This window comes from Eleutherodactylus coqui, chromosome 6, assembly GCF_035609145.1.
Source record: "Eleutherodactylus coqui strain aEleCoq1 chromosome 6, aEleCoq1.hap1, whole genome shotgun sequence".
Taxonomy (NCBI): domain Eukaryota; kingdom Metazoa; phylum Chordata; class Amphibia; order Anura; family Eleutherodactylidae; genus Eleutherodactylus; species Eleutherodactylus coqui.
Window position 1 is genome coordinate 132,952,474 of NC_089842.1, and position 20,415 is coordinate 132,972,888.

At 44.3% G+C, this 20,415-nt stretch overlaps 2 protein-coding genes across 3 annotated transcripts in view; one reads left to right on the top strand and one right to left on the bottom strand.

Annotated features, from left to right (window-relative positions):
• ENTPD5 (ectonucleoside triphosphate diphosphohydrolase 5 (inactive)) overlaps positions 1-6,954 on the top strand; it is a 43,884-nt gene extending 36,930 nt beyond the window's left edge. For both annotated transcript variants that reach the window (XM_066607692.1, XM_066607693.1), the window contains 5 exons: positions 203-304; positions 738-878; positions 955-1,011; positions 6,283-6,398; positions 6,475-6,954. In XM_066607692.1, coding sequence (XP_066463789.1) covers positions 203-304; positions 738-878; positions 955-1,011; positions 6,283-6,398; positions 6,475-6,561 — 503 coding nt within the window. In that variant the 3' untranslated portion in view covers positions 6,562-6,954. The remainder of the gene's footprint in view (positions 1-202; positions 305-737; positions 879-954; positions 1,012-6,282; positions 6,399-6,474) is intronic.
• A 1,288-nt stretch (positions 6,955-8,242) lies between these two features.
• On the bottom strand, positions 8,243-20,386 carry COQ6 (coenzyme Q6, monooxygenase). The gene is made up of 13 exons (XM_066607691.1): positions 20,305-20,386; positions 19,001-19,160; positions 17,435-17,569; positions 17,298-17,356; positions 17,096-17,219; positions 16,578-16,708; positions 16,213-16,320; positions 15,288-15,350; positions 14,627-14,734; positions 14,351-14,553; positions 14,159-14,274; positions 8,842-9,008; positions 8,243-8,370 (listed from the first exon to the last, which is right to left on the bottom strand). The coding sequence occupies exons 2-13, from the start codon at positions 19,137-19,139 to the stop codon at positions 8,341-8,343; spliced, it is 1,383 nt and encodes a 460-aa protein (XP_066463788.1). The 5' UTR covers positions 19,140-19,160; positions 20,305-20,386; the 3' UTR covers positions 8,243-8,340.
• Between the last annotated feature and the right edge of the window lie 29 nt (positions 20,387-20,415).

Genomic DNA, 20,415 nt, shown 5'->3' on the forward strand with positions numbered 1-20,415 from the left:
GCACAGGCTGCAACCACACATGCAGTGTTTGATACATTTGTTAAGTCAAAGTCAGAAGTGGATCCAGCAGGAAGAAGTTCTTCCTTTCAGACTCCTTTTGAATCCACTTCCAGCTTTGGTTAAAGCTGCAATAAAAATTGCACTTGTGACTCCAGGCTAATATAGAAAGAGGTCACATAGGAAATATGTCTTTGACTTTCAGCTCAGCAGAAACAGACTTTTCGGAGTCACTGTTTCCCCCCAGCTCTGGATGCAGAATGGACATTTGCTGGCGTCACCTACAGATATGCAGGGCAGCCTGACGGTGAGTGTTTAAAGGGGGGCAGCAGACAGGAGTTGGGCTGGACAGTTCTAGCAGTGGGAATCGGCCTTCATACAGTTTTTCATGCTGCATTTTGTTGGCTCTCGTTCTTGGATAGAGGTGGTCAGATTGTTTGGGGATTATGTTTGCGGAAGGCCTTTGCCCTGGAAAGCCTCATTGACAATGCTTTTCAATACCGTTGGAAAAAAGGCAGAGCGTAGCCCCCGAACATATGCACAAAGCCGCCTTTGGCATTTCAGGTGAATGGGATGCAATACATGTGTTTACCATAAGCCGTGAACATTGCTCATAACATCAGCTTCTGAGATATTGGGGTCACCCTTGTATTTCTGATTTTTATCACTATACATTCTATTATATAAAGACCTGCTGCTTAATAATGAACGCTTCCCTTACTTTGAACTCTGTTGTCCAGGCCTTGTAGGGTTTGATCCGTGTTACTCAGAGGTTCTGCCCATCTTACAGGGGAAGTTTCACAAAGCTGATGAGATTCGAGCCAGTCACTTTTATGCCTTCTCCTATTACTATGACCGGGCAGTAGATACCAGGCTGATTGGTAAGATGGCCTCTTGTCTGCATGGGAGTTTGGGCATCTTAAGACATTTGTCCATTGACTTTTCCTTCTTTTTTAGAGCATGAGGATGGAGGAGAGCTGACAGTCAGGGATTTTGCTCTAAAAGCGGAAGAAGGTAAATATACTGTTTTGGTGCTACTGCTATGGACTTGCACAAATCTAACAAAAGAGATGAAGATGGGGCTAAAGGCCTATTTACACCAGCCAATGATCGCTAGAAAAATCGCTAATCAACAATCGTTTTAGCGATAATCGGTGTGTGTAAATGTGCGCCCACCATGCGCTTTTCGGGCACTGTTAGCTGATCGTTAAATTCAGTCCAACCTAAAAATCGTTGTTCACTCTTATCAGCAGTTCTCCACGGGAAGTGCTGATAGCATTGTTTCCACATGGAGAACAAAGGATCTGAGCGCAGATAATAGCCTTGGGCTATTAACTGCATTCAGAGAAGGCTTCATTTGCACACTTAATTGGTACTTAAGTAGCTGAGTAGCTACTTAATACTTGATGCAAAATGATCGCTCAAAGCTGTCACTCAAACTGTCGTTTGAGCGATCATCTGCTGGTGTAAATGGGCTTAGAACGGGCTGAACAAAGAGGGCATATTTAGGGTAACTAAAAATGGACCCTATAGCTTTGTGGTGTCGAATAAACAACAGTATGAGATTCCAATCTCCACACCCCAAAAGTTCTTTATTCCTTTATACATTAATAAATTAAATAAACTCTATTAACCCCTTAAGGACACGGCCTATTTTGGCCATTGGACCGCAATGATCTTTTTTGGGTTTGTTGTTGGCACCATTTTTGCATAGATATAATGTACTGTAAAACATTTTTTTTTTTTTTGGAAGAGAAGAGAAAACATCAATTCTTCAAATTTTTTTTAAACGGGGTTAGGGCTCCTTCACACTGGTGAGAAAAATTGCATGATTTTTGAGCGATGCGAGAAAACTCAGAATTCTGAAACCCATGCTTTTCAATGATTTCATTCCCATTTGCGATGTTCTGAGGCCTGTAAAACACCGCCTGCCGTATCTTCTGTATTTTGCTATTTTTTCTCGCCCATGTTTCCCCATGGAGCCTCCGCTTTATTGCATCGCACGATTGTGCGATGTGTTTTTAACATTAGCAACACCTGTTGTCATCTATTACGTGAGAAAACTACAGGCTGCTGTGATGTGCAATGCTTTTCCAGGAAAAAGCATCGCAGGCGCTCAAACATCGCATGAACAAAAATACGATATAGCTGCGATATCGCACTCGCCAGTGTAAAGGAGCTCTTAATCATACAGCATAAATGACATTTCTGTGAGTTGGTACGATTACAACTATATCAATTTTTTTTAAGGCTTTTCTACAAGAACCCTCCCCCCACCACTGCATTCAAATTACCATAGCTTTTTTTCTTTTTTCCATGGATGGAGCTCTGTCATGGCTTGTTTTTTGGGAAGCGAGCTGTTGTTTTCATTGGTGCCATTTTGGGGTACATACATTTGATTAAAAAAAAATTTGGGGAGGGAAAATAAATGCTAAAAAGTGTGTTCAATTTTTGTACAGGTCATTCTGGATACAGGGATACTTTTTTTAATACAAAGAGGGGAAATGCACAAAAAAAGGGTGATTTTCACTTTTATTTTTTTTTAATGTCACTGTTGGTCACTTAAGCAAGAAAAGCTATGAAAAAGCAGCCCATGGCAAGCTTGGGAACCAGAGTCTGGGGTCTGGTTGCCACGGCAACCCCTCAGCCCTCCATGATGTTATGGAGAGTGCACACTCCCTCTGTGAACCCTTTACATGCCACAATCTATATTGATTGTGGAATGTGAAGGTTTAACGCTGATCCCCGCTGTTACAGGAGGAAGGCAGCTGTCCGTCAAAGCAGACTCCTGCGTTGGGATGGCTTGGGCTTACTTCTAAGTAAGGTTGGGACATTGAAAACCGAAATATCGATATATGGCTAATGCTTTGGCAATACTTTTCATCGATATTGTTATGTCTGATATATCGGTAACATTGATAGTTTAAGGCGATATAATATTGATTTTTGTAAAGAAGAAACGTGTCTTGTGACCATGTTTTGTTTCTTTAGATTCTGCCCTTTCCTTTGTGTTGGTACTGTTACCATGCAGGGCGATGCAGGGTCCCGTGGCCGGCACGCGCCGCTCCGGTGTCGGCTCCGGCGTCCTGGAGCTCTGGAGTCTGGGCTCTCCCGGCGGCGTGGGGCAGCCAGTGTGCAGCGGCGTTGGCGTGTCCGCCCGTAGGGTGCCGCCCGCTCTCCTCCACCTTTCTTATGCAACAGTGGGAGAGCCGGCTCCTCCCCCTCTCCGCCCCTGGGTGGAGTCTTGCTGTTATAAGGCTGGCAGTGACCTGAGCTCACTGCCAGTCATTGGTTCTGCCTGCGTCTAGTCTGTCTGTCTGCAGCTAGTCTTAGCCAGCTCCTAGTTTGCTAGTCACCTTCCTCCAGCTTGTCTTTAGCTCAGTCTTTGTCTGTTGGTCTTTTCCATCTGCCTTCTCTGTCGGCACTCTGTCCCTCCATTAGTTAGTCTCAGCTTGTCAGTCGCCAGGTCCCTAGCCAGTGCAGGGACCGCCGTCCAGTTGTCCACCTGGGGTTAGCCAGGGCCGAGGCAAGTAGGCAGGGACAGTGGGGTGCGGGAAGTTCAGGGCACCCCACCTGGCGCTCGGGGGGGGGGGGGGGTTCAGAGTGCCGTAATAGGTACAGGATGTAGTTTTGCTCGAGGCACTAATGAACTTATAAACAAGTTCTAGAAACTTTTGGAAAGTGCGAAGTGACTCTTTGTCACCAATAAGGTTTTCTCCAGGCAAAAGAACCCTCAGAAAAAGTGGGGTCTTCGGCCCCTTCTCCACATGCGTTTGTTCATCGCGTTAGCGCAGGCTCTGAACGCTTGCATCTAAGGTGATGGCTGTGGGCAATGCTTTCTAAATAAAAGCATTTCCACATGCAGATGGAGGGCTGCGCTGAACGTACGAAGGTCGCATCCAGAAAAGGAGACGCGACATGTCGTGCGTTTAGCATCTAACGAGAACGCAGTGCCTATAGAAAAGATAGGAGACCAATCTAATGCAATTACAATTGCGTTCGCGTTACCAGGCCCTGCATTATTTAAAAGTTGCCATGGAGACCGTTGTCCCTCAGCAGCAACTTGAAAAAAAAATGCAGGGGACGCAGCCCCACAAACACACAGAGAGATCATGCTCACATCCTGTCAGGTCCAGCATCCATCTGGCATCCTTGTAGCTGGCAGGATCTAGTTTCAGTGTATTTACCTCCAATCATCTTTCTGCACTCCCGGTTATGAGCATTTTGAAGGAAGAGCATGCGAGCAAATTAATATTTCTTGGCTCATTAGATAACGATTATTGGGGCCAATGATAAAAAAAACTTATTTTCATACCTAATTTTAATTCTAGGTTTCTTCTGTAATTTTTTATTTTCATTTGTAACTTTAATCTTCATGATGTTACTAATAGTTATAAGTTAATAATAAATTCAACAGTTTAAAGTTTTAAAAGAAAAAACAACTTTTTTGTTGATTGTGTTGCTTTATTAACCCTAGACCAGTTTTATTTTTATACAATATTTAAAAAAAGTCAATATATTGAAATATCAATAGTTTTCCACCAATATTTTACAATAATCGATAGTTGGTTCAGCGATAGTCGATACTATCGATATTTTTGTGTCGATGTCCCAACCCTACATCTAAGCCAATGTCATTCACAGGATGTAAGTCTACTACCCTACAAGGATGAAATAAACAATGGTATTGGGATCAATAGTAGCGCTCCTCCAGTGCTAAGTGGTGATGTACTTAGTAAGTGAAAAAAGAAAGGCGACTTACCCGGTACTAAGTGAGTAACCTTGGGAGGGTTAACTCACTAGTACCTCCAATTCCGGGATAGCCTGTAGGTAGGTTAGAAAGATGCTTGACAAAGACCCTTTATAGGGTTGAAACGCGTTGCAATAAAAACTGCACCTTATGGTGTAGACAAAGATACATTTCATCAATCCTTCATCCCGTGAAGCGCTATATTGGATATTTTTATTTTTTTCTTGTCTACCCTACAAGGATGCAAACTTACGTCCTGTGGCCTTAAAGGGCTGAAAACACTGAAACCTTTACTAGGAGAAAAAGATTAAAAGAAAGTGACATGCTTTGCCATATTTCGTTGTAGTCAGATGTACAATAATTCAATTGAGTGAGACAGATGCAATCTAGATTCCAGCCTAAGACATCCTGCACACGGGCGTATTTGCATTGCAGAGTCCGCCTCCGGACTCCGCAGCAAATACAGCCCACAGTATTCAATGGCAAAACGCCATTTCAGCTCCACGAGCAGAAATAGATTGTGATTTTCCGCTCACAGAGAATAAATAGCAGCATGCTGCGATTTTGTGTGGGTTACACATGGCCAGCGTCTATTAAAAAGTCAATGGACACTTGTCATCCCGCAGCACTTCCGCAGTGAGCACTGCGGAAGTATCACAGGATACGCGCATGCATGACGGAGTGCTGGACGGCACATCCGCAGCGTGTGCAGAAGCCGCCGGACCGGTAAGCTGGGGTCACCGCGACGACCTCAGTTGCAGGAATCCCGCATTCGGGGTCCGTCCTACCCGTGTGCAGGAGGCCCAAGTCATTCTATCTGCCTCAATTAAATTAAAACCAAAGATTCTGCTCCTAGTTGCCAGCACTATAGATACATACTTTATATACCTAGAAATAATAGCTCAGAATGCAAAGCTTCCATGAAAAAAAACTTTTATATATTGTATTCATTACAATTAAATAGGTATATGATTTTGCATGCATGCATTTTTTTGAGCATATATTTAATTCTATGAACTTGATATGTTGTATGCCTTCCTTCCGCCTGTCTGCTGCACATTGGAGACTCATCTCTTTTGTACTGTAATATCTTTTTAATTGTAATGAATAAAATAAAAATTTTTTTCATAGAGGCTTTGCATGCTGACCTATTATTTCTGGACTGATTGTGCAGCATAGTGTGTGCTGCTGGTTGTGAGATGCAACCGTGATTTATTATATTACATACTTTATATACCTAAAATTACATTTTGGTATTGAGAAATCACTATTCAATAAGTACTAGTTTGTTCAAAGTACAGCACCCATTTGTAGAAAATTCACAAGCTATATGTACCCTAAAACGCTGGGTAACATAAGTTATACCATTCACGCCTTTAAAGGGGAAAGTGTAGGTCACACAGGAAGAAAACTAATTCTGCTCCCCTGCATCCCTTGTGTGCCACTTTCCCGCATGAGGTATAGAACAATGGACTATGAAGCCATCTGGCAGTGGTGAATGCAGCTTTCTATAACGCAGTTCTCGGTCCATGCAGTGTGTGACCACATGGAGCGCTTCACATCGCACAGCCCCTTCTTGTGTATGGATCTGACCTATATCACCGCTCTGCTCAGGGAAGGATTTGGCTTTGAAGAGCACACAACGCTGCAGGTACCGAGCGCTCCAGTCCAGAGTGGCTTTTCCTGACCTCTCATACAACCCAGTAACTGTTGGTTTTGTTTTCTAGTTAACCAAAAAGGTTCGAAATGTGGAGACGAGCTGGACGCTGGGTGCCATCTTCCACGAGCTGCAGTCTCTTGTACATTCAGGATGATCAACATTAATTAGCTTACAAAAAAACATGGGGAAATAACCCTAATAGGTCAATGACTGGCAATATACATTCACTCTCAGGGGTTATAATCCGTAAGTGCCAGTCCTTGTCTATGCTGCTTCGCTAATTTTTAACTTAAGTTTGGATGTGTGACTTTTTGTAAAAACACCGCTGTAGCATATTTCAAGAGAGGGGTGCAAGCCCAGCGGATTAGTACTACACTGTCTGACCTCTAACTAGTGCATAAATAGGATTTAGTTATCGTATGTTTCTCTGTGTTGGTAGTCCGACAAAACGTCCAACATGGTGGAACTAAAATATTCCTTTTAGCTCACAACACCCATTAACCCCTTCAGTGGCAGGTTTATTATTACCATGTCACGCTTTGCACATTTCAGCACTAGAACTGTCCACGGAAATCTTCCGGGGTTTAACTGCACAGTCCAGTGCAGAAAGCCCTGGAGATTTTCCGGGCATGCCACTAAAGGGGTTAAATGTATCCATAATCACCCATCCAGGCCAATACATTGGCATCCATCAGAGGTAGATGTTAGAAAATCCTCTCGATGAACACTGCCAAGTCCAAGTAGCCTTATATAGGTAGTAGTGAGCAGACACTGTCCTCAGCACTAATAGTTCTGTAGCCAAAGAAATGGAGCATGCATCTAATATTTTGGGCCAGACACAGATTAAAACTCTCTAAGCTCCAGCCACTACCCCAGTACCTCTCAACTGTTGCCTTCAAATGATATCCAGGAGCTGCACATTGTTCGCTGTCCCTGCCTGTCTAGATCATCACCCTTTAATAGGAAAAGGGATAAATACAAAACTGCAGCACACCAAAGAATTTTTTTTTCTGTCCTGTCTTTTAAGGTGCTTTAGTGACATCCTGGACAAAGTAAGGCCAGATTCACATGAGCATAAGCGTTTTTGCAAAATGCGGATTGTGTATTTTATTTTACTGTTCTTTTTGCGCACGCAAGTTATACATAATTGCGTGTACAAAAGAAAAATCGCACTGCTGCTCTCAGTCACTGAAAAAGCCAATTGGTTTAATGAGTTCAAGATGTGTTCTTTCCCTGCGCAAATGTGCAGGAAAAGAGTTTGCTGTGAATTTTTTTGCATGACTGAAGTGTGTACATCAAATACGCACATATGAACGAACCCATTGACATCAATGGGTTGTATTTTCTGCGTATTGTGCGCACAAAGCTTTCATGTGCAAATACGTTCATGTGAATCTGGCCTTACAGGACCTAATACAGCCCCCAAAACCAGTTGCCTATATTACACCTCCTCTAATAGAGAAGGTAAGGCTACTCTCAGACAAACTGTTTTTTACCACAGCGTCGCAGTAAGACGCTCCCATTTATTTTATTGGGGCTTCTTAAACCTGCGCTCAATTTTCAAGTGCGGTTTGTTCTCTTTACGCACCTCATCACAATGATAGGGTGCATTAAAAAGCGCTGCAACATGCTTTCAAGAAAACGCTGCTTGAAATCTCCGTAAAATTCTGCGGTTCAGAACGGCGTTTAACTGATCGCATGTGTGAGAGTGGCCTAAGTGTTTTGGAAGCTTGCAGAGTCTGGTACCTCCAGTTATCACTGGCCACAGCTGTTCCTACTTCCTGTGACACAACGGATCTGTCAGTGCAGCAGATAAAAGGGAAAATACTTCTATGTGCACAAATAATTGACTTTATTTTTAATTTTTTTAACAAGAATTAAAAAATAAATTGTAATAAGTTACTTAAATGAGGATTGCAGGCTCCAGGAAAGTTTATTTACTCGCAAACTCCATGATCTTTTCCTGTAAATGACAATGAGAGGTTTGTTAGGATTTGGCCCCTGCAGGGGGATAGGAAAGGTAAGTTCACTCCATGTCTGGCCATACAGGTGACCGCATACATTTGGTTTAAAACAAAAAGACACACAACTGTCCACTTGAATACTCGCCCTCGAGTAGGATACCGTGCCATAACTACAGTAAAAGAATATTCCCACCCGGCAGCTTTCTTGCAGATTGTAAGTCAGGGGATTCATAGGGTTTGTTTTGGGGGCAAGCACATGGATTTCTGCAAAGCCCATGCGGATGTATGGGACAGTTGCAGAAGTTTCTATAACAAGTCTACCGTGTTTGAATTTACCCGAAATCCCAGCACTCTTCGCTGTTCAGTAACTGAGCACACATTATACTGATCGCTTGTTATGCCACTTCTGTCATCTGTACGTCCAGACATGGCACGAATGGGGCTCAAGCACCGCAGAAGCTACAACTAACCTTTAGTGGAGGCAGCGCATTTGTAACTTGTAGGCCCAGAGTTCGGAGTAACACAACAGGTGGCTGCTTTGTGTTGTACAACCTCTTCAACACGTCAATGGTGGCCATTAAAGGCAGGTTTTGTCTCTGGCGTTCAGTTTCATACTCAAAAAGGTGCTTTGTTGATCCTGTGGAGCACAAGATGATGAAGTAATGATGATGCAGATCTACTGGATAGAAGAACTCTTGCTTATATGTGACAAAATAGCTGTGGATTTTCTTTCTGGATTAGTAGGATAGAAAATCCACAGTAGATTACAGCACTGGAACAGTGGACGAGTTTGCAACAAATCACCACATTGCTGAAATGTTCCACACAGAAACTAAACTTAATTGCCCATTGAAATCAATGGGATCATGCTTGCGCTCAAAAATAGGAACTTTCTAAACAGTTTTTTGACTAACGCTTGAAGTTTGATCAATAAGGTTGGAAAATCTGGAAGTAATTATATCTGAGGGAAACTTTGACATACTGGGTGTAACCCGGAGACCTGGTTGGATCAAAGCTGTGGCTGGGCGATGAACTTCCAGGTTATATAGTTTGTTTAGAAGGGATTAAAAAAACCTAAAAGCGTAAAAAAGGGGTTGGTTTATTTTTACGTAAAGTCTTGTTTAAAGCCCCATGTACGAGGGGCTGCTGATAAGTCTTTGGCTTTACCCAGAAAGAAACGAGATAGGAAGATGAAACTTTACATTTATTCCACATACTCTCCACTGATATCAACACACTTCTTACATCGGTATTCCAAGTTCTGTAAGCCTTGCAAAAAGAAGGATTTCGGTTGTGCCTCAAACCAGTCATCCATAGCAGCCATGGCATCAGAAATGGTGTGTAATTTGGTACCCTTGAGGTGTTTCTTCAGGTTTGGAAACAAATGACAGTCAGAGGGAGCTAGATCTGATGAATAAGGTGGGTGGGTCAACCAGCTGGATGCCTAGCTCCACCAGTTTTGCGGTGGTCACTTGTGCAGTGTGAATGGAGGCGTTATCTTGTAGGAACAAGATTCCTTTGGACAGGTTGGGGGGCATCTGGGAAAAAGTGACCATAATATAATACATTTGCACTGGTGTTTCAATAGGTAGTTTTTCAGGGGAGCTAAAAAAATACTAAACTTTAGGGAGGCAAAGTTCGATCAGCTTAAAGATGCCCTGAACTTTATTAACGTGGCTCAAAAGAGATGTAAAGGAGACAATAAACAACAAAAAGAAAGCATTTAAGCTACTGAAACAAGAAGGCAGCGAAGAACTATTCAAAAGCTATAGGGAAAGAAATAATGTAAAAAGCAAATACAAACTGCAAATGTGGATACAGAGAGACTTAATGTCAAAAAGAGTAAAACTAACATTAAACTTTTCTTCAAATATATAAATAGCAAAAGATTAAAATGGAAAGTATATCAGCCTATTATGGCACGGTGTCAAATGCTTTAGAGAAGTCCAGATATACGAGATCAATAGACTCTCCCAGGTCCAGCCTAGAGCTTACTTCATCGTAGAAGCTGATCAGATTGGTCTGACATGATCGACCCCTCATGAACCCGTGCTGATGAGGAGTTATTCCATTGTTCTCCTTGAGGTATTCTAGGATGGCGTCTCTCAGAAAGCCCTCAAATATTTTTCCAGTTACTGAAGCGAGACTTACTGGCCAGTAGTTACCAGGCTCACTTTTAGACCCCTTTTTGTAAATTGGAACCATGTTGGCAATGTGCCAATCCAGTGGTACAACCCTGGTCTTGATAGTATCCATAAATATTAGATATAGCGGCCTAGCTATCTCATCACTTAGTACCCTTGGGTGTAATCCATCTGGGCTTGGCGATTTATCGATTTTAATCTTCTTTAACAGGTTCCGCACTTCCTCCTGCGTTAGGTATGAGATATTTTGTGAGGGGTTCATATTATTCCCCTGCATCTCGTGTGGCATTTCCTTTTTGCTTGTGAATATGCTTAAAAAGAAACTATTTAATAGATTTGCCCCCCCCCCCCCAATCATCTTCAATGATTTCTCCTGCATTATTTGTTAAAGGGCCAGTGCTCTCGGTGCAAATCCTTTTGCTGTTAATATAGTTGAAAAATAGTTTCGGGTTGTTTTTGCTCTCTTTGGCGATCAGTCTTTCTGCCTCCTCCTTAGCAATTTTGATCTTATCTTTGCATATTTTGTTTTTTTCCCCTGTATAATTTTAGCTCTTCTTCGCTGCCTTCTTGCTTTAGTAATTTGAATGCTTTTTTTTTTCATTTATTGCCCCCCTTACCGTCTTGTTGAGCCACAATGGTTTCCTTTAAATTGAAGTTCTTTTATTTTTAAAGGGAATGAACTGCTCACATGAGGGGTTTAGGATCCTTTTAAACTTTTCCCATTTGTCCTCTGTACCGTTATTTTTGAGGCTGTTGTCCCAATTAATATTACCGATAGTAGTTCTAAGCTGATCAAATTTTGCTTTACTAAAGTTTAGTTTATTTGTCGCTCCCTGACAAGGCTTCTTATTGAATGACAGCTGGAAGTTGATTATATTGTGGTCACTGTTCCCCAAGTGCCCCTCAACCTGTACCCCTGCTATTCGGTCCGGTTTGTTAGTTAGTACTAAGTCCAGAATAGCCCTCGCTTTAGTTGGCTCCCGCACAAGTTGAATAAGGTGCATTAGTTACCTTTAATTGTTCTCAAGAACTTATCACCCCTGTGAGATTTGCAGGTTTCCTTTTCCCATATTATATCCGGATAACTAGTCTCCCATGATAATTACTTTGTTGCACTTTGACACCTCTTCTATCTGCCTTAATAGTAAGATTTCAGTTTCTTCTGTTGCTTTTGGTGGTCTATAGTAGACCCCCTAGCAGGATTTTGTTTTTTTTTTCTCCCTGTATTTCTACCCAGAGAGATTCCACGTGCTCATCTCCTGCACCTATATCCTCCCGTAGCCTTGGCAATAAGTACGATTTGACGTACAGACATACCCCTCCCCCTTTCTGGTTTCCACGGTCTCTTCTGAAGAGGTTGTAACCTTGTAAATTCACAGCCCAATCACACTTATCATCAAGCCATGTTTCCGTTATTCCGACTATATCATAGTTTTCATCAGTCATTCTCGCTTCAAGCTCTCCCACTTTACCAATCAGACTTCTTGCATTCGTGGTCATACAATTTATACAGTTTTTTTTGTTCTTTAAATTAATTTTGTTGCTAATGGTACTATTGGCTGATCTGACAGTTCTAACTGTATTAACCCCTCCTCCTGCTCGACCCCCATTCCCATTGCTTAGACCCAGGTTGCTAGCTACGCTGACTACCTCCTTATTTCTCTTTTTGCCCTTCCCCCAGTCCCTAGTTTAAACACTCCTCCAGCCTTCTAGCCATCTTCTCACCCAGCACAGCTGCACCATTCCCATTAGATGCAGCCCGTTCCTACGGTAGAGCCTGTAGCAGACAGCAAAGTCAGCCCAGTTCTCCAGGAACCCAAATCCCTCCTTCTTACACCAACTCCGGAGCCACTTGTTTACCTCCCTAAGATCCTGCTGCCTTTCTAGTGTGGTTTTAGGTGCAGGTAGCATTTCTGAAAAAACTACCCTGGAGGTCCTCGCCCTAAACTTGGATCCTAGGTCCCTGAAATCACTTTTGAGGGCCCTCCATTGACCTCTAATTTGTTTATTGGTGCCAACGTGCACCATAACCGCTGGATCCTCTCCAGCCCCTCCCAGTAATCTGTCAATCCTATCTGCGATTTGTCAAACTCAAGCGGCAGGAGGACAACACAACGTTCGACGATCCTGGTCTTTATGGGAGATTGGCCTATCTGTCCCCCTTATAATTGAGTCTCCCACCACTAGAACCTGTCTAGCCTGCCCTGCGCTCCCCGTCTCATTGGAGCAGTCATCTCCCTGGCGTTCAGAGGTCGTGTCGTGCTGCAGCGGTGCTGGCTCTGTAATGGCATCCCCCTCATCTGCCAACTTTACAAACTTGTTAGGTTGTGACAGTTCAGGACTAGCCTCCCTGGTTCTCTTCCCTCTACCCCTCCTATCTGTCACCCAGTTTGCTGCCTGCTCCCCCTGCTCTTCCGTATTACCATCCGCTCCCGCACCTCTATCCCAGCGAGCACCTGCTCAGTGAGCACCAAACTCCTTTCCATGATGCCAATGGATCGCAGTCTTGCAAGTTGCTAATTTAGATCCAGGATTCGGGCTTCTAAATGTGCGACGTGTACGCATCTTGCGCAACAGTATGCACCCTCGATCGGCTGATCATGGACAGTATACATTGCACAAGTAGCACATTGGATGACATTGCCAGGCATGGAGCTCATCCTAATGGGGAGCTACAATTAAATTACGAAGTAGTGAAGATAGACTTGCTCGCGCAACCACTCACCCGCTGCCGCCTACGCGCAACCGCTCACAAGCTTGGTACCAGTATGTGTAATACTGCGAAGATAGAGATCCTCCAGTCAAGGGTCTGCTACTTGGCGTGCAGGATTATTGAAGCCTCCCATATATGGTGATATACTGAGTGCTGCTGACTTCTCTCATTACTAAGTATGTGTAATGCTGGATGTAACAGCAGAAGTGTGACATGATATAACTCTGTATAAATAATGCCTTGTTACTAGTTCATATAATTTGAATTTTAGTTAATTGTAAGCTTAACTGGAGCAACCAGTGTCAGGCAGCTGCTGCCAAGGCAAATAGGATAACAGGGTGCATCAAAAGAGGTCCAGGGGCACATGATAGGAATATTGTTCTTCATTTTCACAAATCACTGGTCAACAATACCCAGCGAAATTATCAAAACTGGGGTTAGTTTAGGAAATAAAAGACAGCTGAGGGGCAACCTTATGACCATGTATACGAGTCAGAGGAAAATACAGAGATCTCTCCCATGATCTGTTTACACCAAGGACTGTGACAGTAACAAGGGAGCATCCTCTGCATCTAGAAGAAAGTTTCTACACCGACATCGAAGAAGGTTCTTTACTGTAAGAGCAGTGAGACTATGGAACTCTCTGCCTGAGGACGTGGTGATGGCGAAATGACTAAGACAGTTCAGGAGGGGCCTGGCCACCTTTCTTGAGTGTAACAATATTATATGTTATAGTAACCGATTACTTCAGAAGAATGGTTGTTTCAGGGATTATTCTGATTACCAGATTGGAGCCAGGAAGAATTTTTTCCCCATAAAATAGAGAAAACTGGCTTCTACCTCTGGATCAACATGCTTCATACTTTTCGTAATAGTCTTCCCAGCAGAGCAGGAGGTGGCAAACTGAGAAATGAGTTAAACTCAACTTACCTAGGTCTTGGCCATCAAATGCTGCTCTGCTCAGATGATGTACCAGACTGGCCACATCCCCAAAGCCCATATTTACACCCTGACCAGCAAGAGGGTGCACTTTGTGTGCAGCGTCCCTGCAGATACAGAAATCAGCACTTAGTTGCAAGATGACAGCGCTAGAATCCCTTCATTCTATAAGCATCATCTCACCCAATTAAAGCCACACGCCGGCGGATGTATTCAGTAGTGTGACCTAGCCCTAAAGGGAAAGCTGCCCTGCTCTTGTCCCCAAGGCAGGAAACGCTAGGAGGAAGCTGACGGGTAGAAGAACCAGATGGACTCAATAAGGACACGGCTGAGTGCAAGAGAGATCCAGCAGAAGAAATAAACTCAGAATGGTGCTCACTATTCCACTGTGAAAGACAAAAAAAATGAAGCCAACTTAGCCTGCGCTACATGGTTATCACATGGCGGGAACTGACTTACAAAAGCTGAATTCACAGCGTCAACAAAACTCTCATCATCCATCCTTAGAAGCTCTGAGGCATGATCTGGAGATGTGGACCAGACTAAAGAACTCCATGTGTCTGATAGCTGCAAGAACAAACCAGCAAAAGATCAAAAAGCAAGAAACACATTCAAGTGTAAAGAAAAGAGAATGCATGACAAGACAGATTAACCATGGAGAGAGAAAAAGCGAGTGCGCACGGGGACATAACTAAACAAGTTACCCTTTCCTTACCAATAAACTTTTCAGACTTGCCTATTCAAATCCTAATATTTTTGCATAATGAAAAATTTAGAAAAAAAGCAAAAAACTCCAAAAAACTGCAGCATTCACAGTTTCCAGCAATGCCACCAAAGTGGCAAGTACCAGAGGACATAGGACAGCTAAAGGCTAATACATTTCTGATTTAAAGGAGACTACCCAACTAAACGCAACAGCAGAATGTCACATGTGACTATAATAATCGCAGGTGGTGAGAGCACCAAGTAGTCACACTTTTGTTGGGCTAGTCCAGGTGTTCACTCAAATCTGGGCATCAATCTTTTATAGGCATAGCAACTAAATTCAATTATATCACTAGACCACTACTACCAATCCAAACGTCAACCACAGGCAAGACAGCAAGCGATAGATGCTTACCGGTAAAAGGGCGATGGGTCCAGTAGGGAGGAACCTCTGCCAGGCCACATTGTTCTCAGTAGACTGCAACAAACAAACAAACCAAAAAAATGATGAAAGTTCAAGATTTTGCTGTAAGAACACGGCAGAGCCGTCATAACCCCGTCATCATTGTATGCTGAGTATTACTGTGAGGGTTGAAAGTTGCTGCTGAACTTTCCACTATAGCGACCCTCCGATCAAAGACAAAACAAGATGACCGCACTGCTTCTCTGACTACCTCATTCACGCTGTGCATTGTTAGTGCATCGGAAGTGTAAGAAACTACACATTGCCCTGATTCGATAGTCCTGTTCAAAGCAATATGTAATGTCATAGAATACCAATTGCATGCTACCCTGCTGTATGTTTGTCTACCTTTGTTACAATCAAGGACCCTTTTGAAATTAACCCACTAACCTCTGGCAACAGCACTGGGGGGTCTGTAAATGCTATCAGACCCGTCCTCCAAGTAAGTGCTTTTCACTTTTAATTGTGAATACTTCTATCTGGTGAGCACAGGATTTTTACACCTTTTTATTCTTGCACTTAGACTACCAATGCTCCGCCTGCATCAAGTAGGCAAGGAATCGGTGCGGCCATCTTGATTTGTCTTGTACCAGAGGGTCAGTTAAAAGTTTTATTTTGGCTGCAAGTGAGAGTTCCTGTCCTCTAAGGAGTGGGAGTGTAACATGTCTGCTCTTTCTATATACAACATATGGAGGGGAGAGTCTGCAGCACACCCTGCATCTGCAGATCCCTATGCTGTCTGCATCAGCACCTAATATTAGACTGGCATTCACAGCATTGGAAGTCTTTTGGTTATGAGGTTACATTATTATCCGTGCCAGCCTTTGTGCCCCTGGCACTAGAGGATAGCATGGATGGTTTATCATTCTCCACTTACCTCCGACAACTGCAGAGTCGCAACCACAGCAACGTGATTGTAGCTCCACTGAATATTATTAATTCCCGCGGCTGTGCGGACCGTGGAATTCTGTCCATCTGCACCAATCTGAAAGAGACAAGGTTTAGGGTAGCACACAACACAGATTGGCAAGACTCAAGTCAGCTCTCCCAAGGAATGCTACAGACTAATGAAGACTGCAGAGGGTTGTCCAGGAACACATGGAAAAGCAGTGTGTCCTGGACAACTGCAGGAACGGTCACCGCCACAGACAGAACACTGTCCAGGTTAGCAGGATGAAATGCAATGAATACCGGGGGGGCATATTTAAATGGATGAGACAAAAATAGTTGCGGGTCCCTCACCAAGAGTCTTGTGTGCAGACTCTGTCCATCTGCCAGATGGATCTTCACGAACGGGCTGCCCTCTGCACTGCTGTAAGGTGCTGGCCAGGTGTATCCTACAGCTCTGCTCCGATACAGAACCTTCACACGGTCTACAGAAGAAACACAAGAGGTTATTCCTGATCACTCAGCAATGGGAGACACATGCAGGGCTCATCATCAAAGAGAAGCATTTCCCCTACAAGTATTCTCCAGCCAACATCCCTGCATAGGACGGAAAGTAAGGAGTGTGTGCTGCCCCATGGCCGGCCGATGTACACACAGCCGAGCCATTTCTTATGATGGGGACAGCTGTAAAGGTCAGGCGATTAGGGAGGGATTGAGAGTCCCTACATAGAGGAGGGAGCAGACGTAGAAATCAGCAGTGATTATAGAGGAATTGGGGTTCTCACTGGAGTACATATATAGAACAGCAGTGATTAGAGAGGGATTGGGGTCCACTTATAGAGATCGGCTACACCAGATTGCACAGCACTCACCTGATAAAGCATCCAGTTGACAGGTCAGTGCAGCTGTGATGACGTCATTTTCTATGATGTAACCCATGTCCTCCATCCCTTCTTTGTCAAATGTAATAAGCGCATCAGAGCAGGCATCCCAGACCTGTGAACACAACAGTAAAATTGGAGGGGCTGGATTGTGCAAACCCATAAACTCCCCTCATGGTGGTGACATGCTTACCTGCATTCTTTTGAAAGGCTTCAGCCTCATGGCGCAGATGTGATCCCAAGCCCCAAAGCCTGTGGATGGCAAAGAGGCAGCAGGTGTTAAAGCTGAGCAGGAAGAGCAGAACATGGTGCTGCATGCCCTTTACTCACTGGCAAGGAGAGTGGCAGACCCTGGGGTGATGGAGCTGACACGATTGCTGTATTGCTCCGGCAGTGGCTCAGATGCTTTCTTTTGTCCGGCTTCCAGCAGCAGGATTCTCTTGTGACTTAGGTGAGGATCAGAACCTTGTGTCAGGGGGCAAAAAAGAAATAACCACTAGGAAAATAAATGTGTACCTGTGAGGAGACCATGTCAAGCCTAGTGCAATGCATGTGATTGGGTGTCGTAAATCCGCTTTCGCAATCTGCAGAACAGAGCAACTTGGAATCCATGACAGGCAGTGCAGTTCTAGGGCTGTGTTGTCCCCAATTGTGCAGAAATCATGATTTTTATTAACCCCCTTAGTGACCAAGCTTTTTTATTTTTCTTCCATTTTCGTTTTTTCCTCCGCCCTTTAAAAAAATCGTAACTCCTTTATTTATCCATCAACGTCGCTGTTTGAGGGCTTGTTTTTTGCGGGACGAGTTGTATTTTTTAATAGTACTATTTAATGTACCATATAATGTACTGAAAAACTAAAAAAAAATTATAAGTGTCGAAAAACGGAAAAAAAAAAGAAATTCTGCCATTTTTTGGTGCGTCTTGTTTCTACTGCGAAGCAACTGCAACAAAAAGTGCATGATAACTTTATTCTACAGGTCAGTACAATTACTACGATACCAAACATATAGGTTTTTTTGCTGTACTACTTTTCTTGCGTTCCTTTTATTTTTTCGTATGACGTTCACCGTGTGGGGTAAATAATGCGTTACTTTGATAGATCAGACTTTTATGGACTTTTTTGTTTTCTTAGATTATTTTATCATAAATATGGCAAAAGGTTTTTTCTTTAAATAATCAGTAAAACTTTATTGATTTTTATTTTTACTTTTTTTTTAAGTTCCCCTAGGCCTAGGGGGCCACAACTTATAATGCTTTGATCGCTTCTGCAATATGATGTAATGCCATAGCATTACATCATACTGCAATCTGACAGGCAGTCTATCAAGCCATCCCACGGGGATGGCTTGATAGGCATTCTGCCATGGCAGCCCTGGGGCCTTTCAGAAGGCCCCCCGGCTGCCATGACACCCGCACGACACCCTGCAATCTCATCGTGGGGGGCCGTACAGGACCCCTGAACATCAGTCGGGGAATTTGGATGGCGCTGGCAGAATTGACAGCGGCATTTAAAGAGTAAATAGGGATAAAATAGTTCATGCCATTTTTACTGCAGTATGTACATCGAACACCCACCCAAACATTGCCTAAGTGTGTTTGTACATTTTATGGTACGTTAAAGAGTACCATAAAAAGTGCAACTCATCCTGCAAAAAACAAGCCCTCAGACAGCTATTTCGATGGAAAAATAAGATTTTGGATTTTTTATTATTTTTTTTTAAATGGGGAGGAAAAACTAAAAATGAAAAAAAAAAAGTTAGCAGTCCTAAATGGGTTAAAGAAGTTGTCCGGAATGTGTTTTATGTTGCTAATAGCCGAGAGGAAAGTACTGCTTTTATAACAACCTCCCTCCCACCACATGTAAGCCCCTTTCAGACACCAGCCAGCCTCCTCACCCAGCGCACAGGCCATTGCTGTTCCAACCATTCCCCCACCAGATATAACAACGTCATAGAGCTGGGAGGCGGCAGCGGACAGGCAGCGACGGGGAACCAGGCACCTGGAAGCAAAAGGCACGCACAGGGGGAGCATCATGGCAGCTCAGAACCGCAGCACCTGTCAGGATAAAAGAGAGAAGCTGGTCACAGGAGCGCAGGCTTACCACTGTGGGAGACGGAGTATTAGGGGGGCTCAGGGGTAATGGGGGGAGAAGACATCTAGGATACAGCTGTACAGGAGAAGAGGGCTGTTATCAGAGAAGGATCTAGGGGATTGTTGAGGTTCGGTGTGTCAAAGAATGAGAATGGGGGCTCAGCGAATGCAGGGATGAAGCTGGTTTGGGTGTTGATGTTGAGGGTCAGAGTGGAGGGGTGGGTGTTGGGGCTGAGTGTATGCAGGGATGAGTGGGTGTTGGGGGCTCAGTGTATGCAGGGATGAGTGGGTGTTGGGGGCTCAGTGTATGCAGGGATGAGTGGGTGCTGGGGGCTCAGTGTGTGCAGGGATGAGTGGGTGTTGGGGGCTCAGTGTATGCAGGGATGAGTGGGTGTTGGGGGCTCAGTGTGTGCAGGGATTAAGCTGGTTTGGGTGTTGATGTTGGGGGTCACTGTGTAGGGGTGTTCGCAGGGATGAAGCTGGTTTGGATGTGCTGCTCAGTGTGGAGGGGTGGGCGTTGATGTTGGGGGTCAGTGTGGAGGGGTGAGTGTTGATGTTGGGGGTCAGTGTGGAGGGGTGGGCGTTGATGTTGGGGGTCAGTGTGGAGGGGTGGGTGCAGGGATGAAGCTGGTTTGGGTATTGCTGCTCAGTGTGGAGGGGTGAGTGTTGATGTTGGGGGTCAGTGTGGAGGGGTGGGTGCAGGGATGAAGCTGGTTTGGGTATTGCTGCTCAGTGTGGAGGGGTGAGTGTTGATGTTGGGGGTCAGTGTGGAGGGGTGGGTGCAGGGATGAAGCTGGTTTGGGTATTGCTGCTCAGTGTGGAGGGGTGAGTGTTGATGTTGGGGGTCAGTGTGGAGGGGTGGGTGCAGGGATGAAGCTGGTTTGGGTATTGCTGCTCAGTGTGGAGGGGTGAGTGTTGATGTTGGGGGTCAGTGTGGAGGGGTGGGTGCAGGGATGAAGCTGGTTTGGGTATTGCTGCTCAGTGTGGAGGGGTGGGTGTTGATGTTGGGGGTCAGTGTGGAGGGCTGGGTGCAGGGATGAAGCTGGTTTGGGTATTGTTGCTCAGTGTTTGTGCTATGTAATGCATTAAAATAAACTGCAGGTCAAACCCGTCAAGCGCAGCGGTCGCAGTTCTGATGACGTCACACGCAACCAGCCGAGATCACGTGAGCTGTCAGTGACCTTAGTTCCCGCCCCCAATAAGCTGCTGGTAGGAGGGG